This window comes from Sprattus sprattus (assembly GCF_963457725.1).
Source record: "Sprattus sprattus genome assembly, chromosome: 13".
Lineage (NCBI taxonomy): Eukaryota > Metazoa > Chordata > Actinopteri > Clupeiformes > Clupeidae > Sprattus > Sprattus sprattus.
In genome coordinates, this window is record NC_137911.1 from 26,570,605 (window position 1) to 26,573,104 (window position 2,500).

The 2,500-nt window shown below is 47.4% G+C and overlaps 1 protein-coding gene across 1 annotated transcript in view; it reads right to left on the reverse strand.

Moving 5' to 3' along the window:
• Positions 1 to 2,500, reverse strand: part of rin3 (Ras and Rab interactor 3) — a gene marked incomplete at its 5' end in the record, with an annotated part of 28,517 nt that overhangs the window by 7,043 nt on the left and 18,974 nt on the right. The window contains 2 exons of the mRNA XM_080850259.1: positions 550 to 858; positions 2,287 to 2,500. The exon at positions 2,287 to 2,500 is cut by the window's right edge and continues 1,595 nt beyond it. Of these exons, the coding sequence (XP_080706385.1) occupies positions 550 to 858; positions 2,287 to 2,500 (523 nt within the window). The remainder of the gene's footprint in view (positions 1 to 549; positions 859 to 2,286) is intronic.

Here is a 2,500-nt window from a genome sequence, read left to right on the forward strand (position 1 = left end):
TTAGTACTAGGAAATGTTTATCTGTTGTGCCTGTGCACTTTATATGTTTTACCTTTGGAAGAATGGGAAACATTTTGATTACTTTGTATGTCTTGACAATAAAGCTACTTTGACTTTGACTTTGCTCCTGTCAACTTACTTCTTCGGTGCACTTTATAGTCTCTTCTTCTCCTTACCTCTAGCTCTTTGCTCTTCTTCTCTTCACCCTCTCTTCTTCTCTTCACCCTCTCTTCTTGCCTCTCCTTTTGTTTCCTATTCTCTAATGCCTCCTCTTCTCCTCAAGTCCCTGCTCTCCTCCCTGTCCTCTCCTCCTCCTCTTCTCTCTCTTTAATCCACTGGAGAAACTCCTCTGCAGTCCACTCTTCTCCTCCTCCTCTTCTCTACACTCCTCTTCTCTTCTCTTCTAAACTGCCCTCCCTCTCCTCCCTCTCCCTCCTTTAAACCTCCTTAGCTGGAGGAACCCTCTTCTTCTCCTCCACTCCTCCTCCTCTCCACTAATTTCCTCCCTTGACCTCCTCTCCTTTCACCTCATGCGCGTGTAAAACTCACCCGAGCTCCCGGCGGACATGGACTCGTAGATGATCTTGCAGGTCTTGAGCAGCGTGTCGATCTTCCTCTGCGGCGAGTACTCTTGGTGCAGCCGGCTCAGCTTCTGCGTGATCTTCTCCATGACGGGCGTCTCGGGTACGCTGGTGGTCACGCCCAGGTCGGTGGAGGTGGTGGCCAGCACCACCTGCTGGTTCTCGCGCAGGCTCTTGAGACCGCCGTTGCGCGTGTGGATGTCCCGCAGGCAGGTGTAGATGGACTCACGCAAGGGCTTCAGCACGCTCTTGCACAAGGCCGCCTCAATGATCACCTCTGGAAGCAGCATGAGAAACACACACAGAATTATGAATTATTCCTGCTTTCTTTGAGTTTATCCACGTATGGTGCTTTTAGTTGAGAAGGTTGTCTCAAATACACTGCACATATCCTTAATGGTACCGGCAGAGCAGTGGCAAAGCAACATATAATCTAGATTAAAATTGGTAATATGAAAAACAACATGCACAACATCTTCCTGTGTGTGTTTTCAGATCTGTGTAAGATGAACGCAATTGTGCTTTCCCCTTTTGCAACAGAGGTACAGACGTCTGGGTTATAATAGGGCTTTGTGAAGTTCACAGGTCACTGAACACAGAGTGAGATTCATTGCACTCAAAACCTAAGCCGCTCACCCATCCGATATATGAAGGATATCCGAGACTAGACTCAAGGTCAGAATCGGACTATACAACGACACAGTAAATTCAAACGTATCTTTTCTTCATAAAATGGGATCGCACACCAGTAAAAGCCCCAAACTTCGACATCCCCCAAATCTCTCTCTCTCTATATATATATATATATATATGTATTATGCTTCAAGACATGCGCTTCCTCCTCTGAGATAATATGATGGCTATAAGAAGTGACCTGTGAACTGACCAATGACCTTTACAGCTTAGAGTATCAGAGTCCATAGTTCACATAGTGAGCAATGCCAATTTTCCTTTTACATAATCACTACATAGTATCTGTTGTGTGTGTGTGTGTGGGTTGTGTGTGTGTGTAATGATAACTGATGATCACGTGAAGGACAAATAAACACACCACATTCCAACTAGCTGCCTGCCCTATGCATTATGGAGTTCTGTTGTCTATGACGGACAACTCCCGCAGAAATGTAGAAAGAGCTTTCACAGCATGACATTGCACACTACATCACCAAAATACACGAGTTAGCATGCTGGCAAGTCTTTCATCACTGCCAACTATGCTGTGGTTAGTCACTTGACTCACACACACACTTACTCACTCACTCCCTCTCTCACTCACACACACACTTACTCAGTCATTCATTCACTCAGTCAGAAACTCACTCAATCTACTTTATCATTTAGTCAGTCACTCAATATCTCCTTCACTCTTTTTATTCACTCCCTCCCCCACTAACTGAATCATGACTCAATCATTCTCTTGATTAACCTGCAACCCACTAACCCACATAGCCACTCACTATACCACTCAACCCACTCACTATACCACTCAATCCCACTCACTCGTTCACTCAATCCCTCTCTTGGCTCAATCCCTCTCTCGGCTCGCTCGTTCACTCAATCACTCTCTTGGCTAACTCGTTCACTCAATCCCTCTCTTGGCTCACTCGTTCACTCAATCATTCTCTTGGCTCACTCGTTCACTCAATAACTCTCTTGGCTCACTCGTTTCCCCCCCCTCTCTTTCACTCTCTCTTCCCTCACTCACCCAGCTTTTCGTCGGAGAAGACGTGCGGCTCCTGGAGGTTCTGGATCTCGGAGCTCTGGATCAGGTAGCTCTTGAGCTGCGTCTGCATCTGCCGGATCTCCTGCAGCATCTCGGTGCTGGAGGCGTGCTTCTTCAGCGTGTCCAGCGTGAAGGTGCGGTGGTCGCGGACCAGGCAGCCGAAGTAGGAGCCGGTGTCGCGCGACAGCTCCACCAG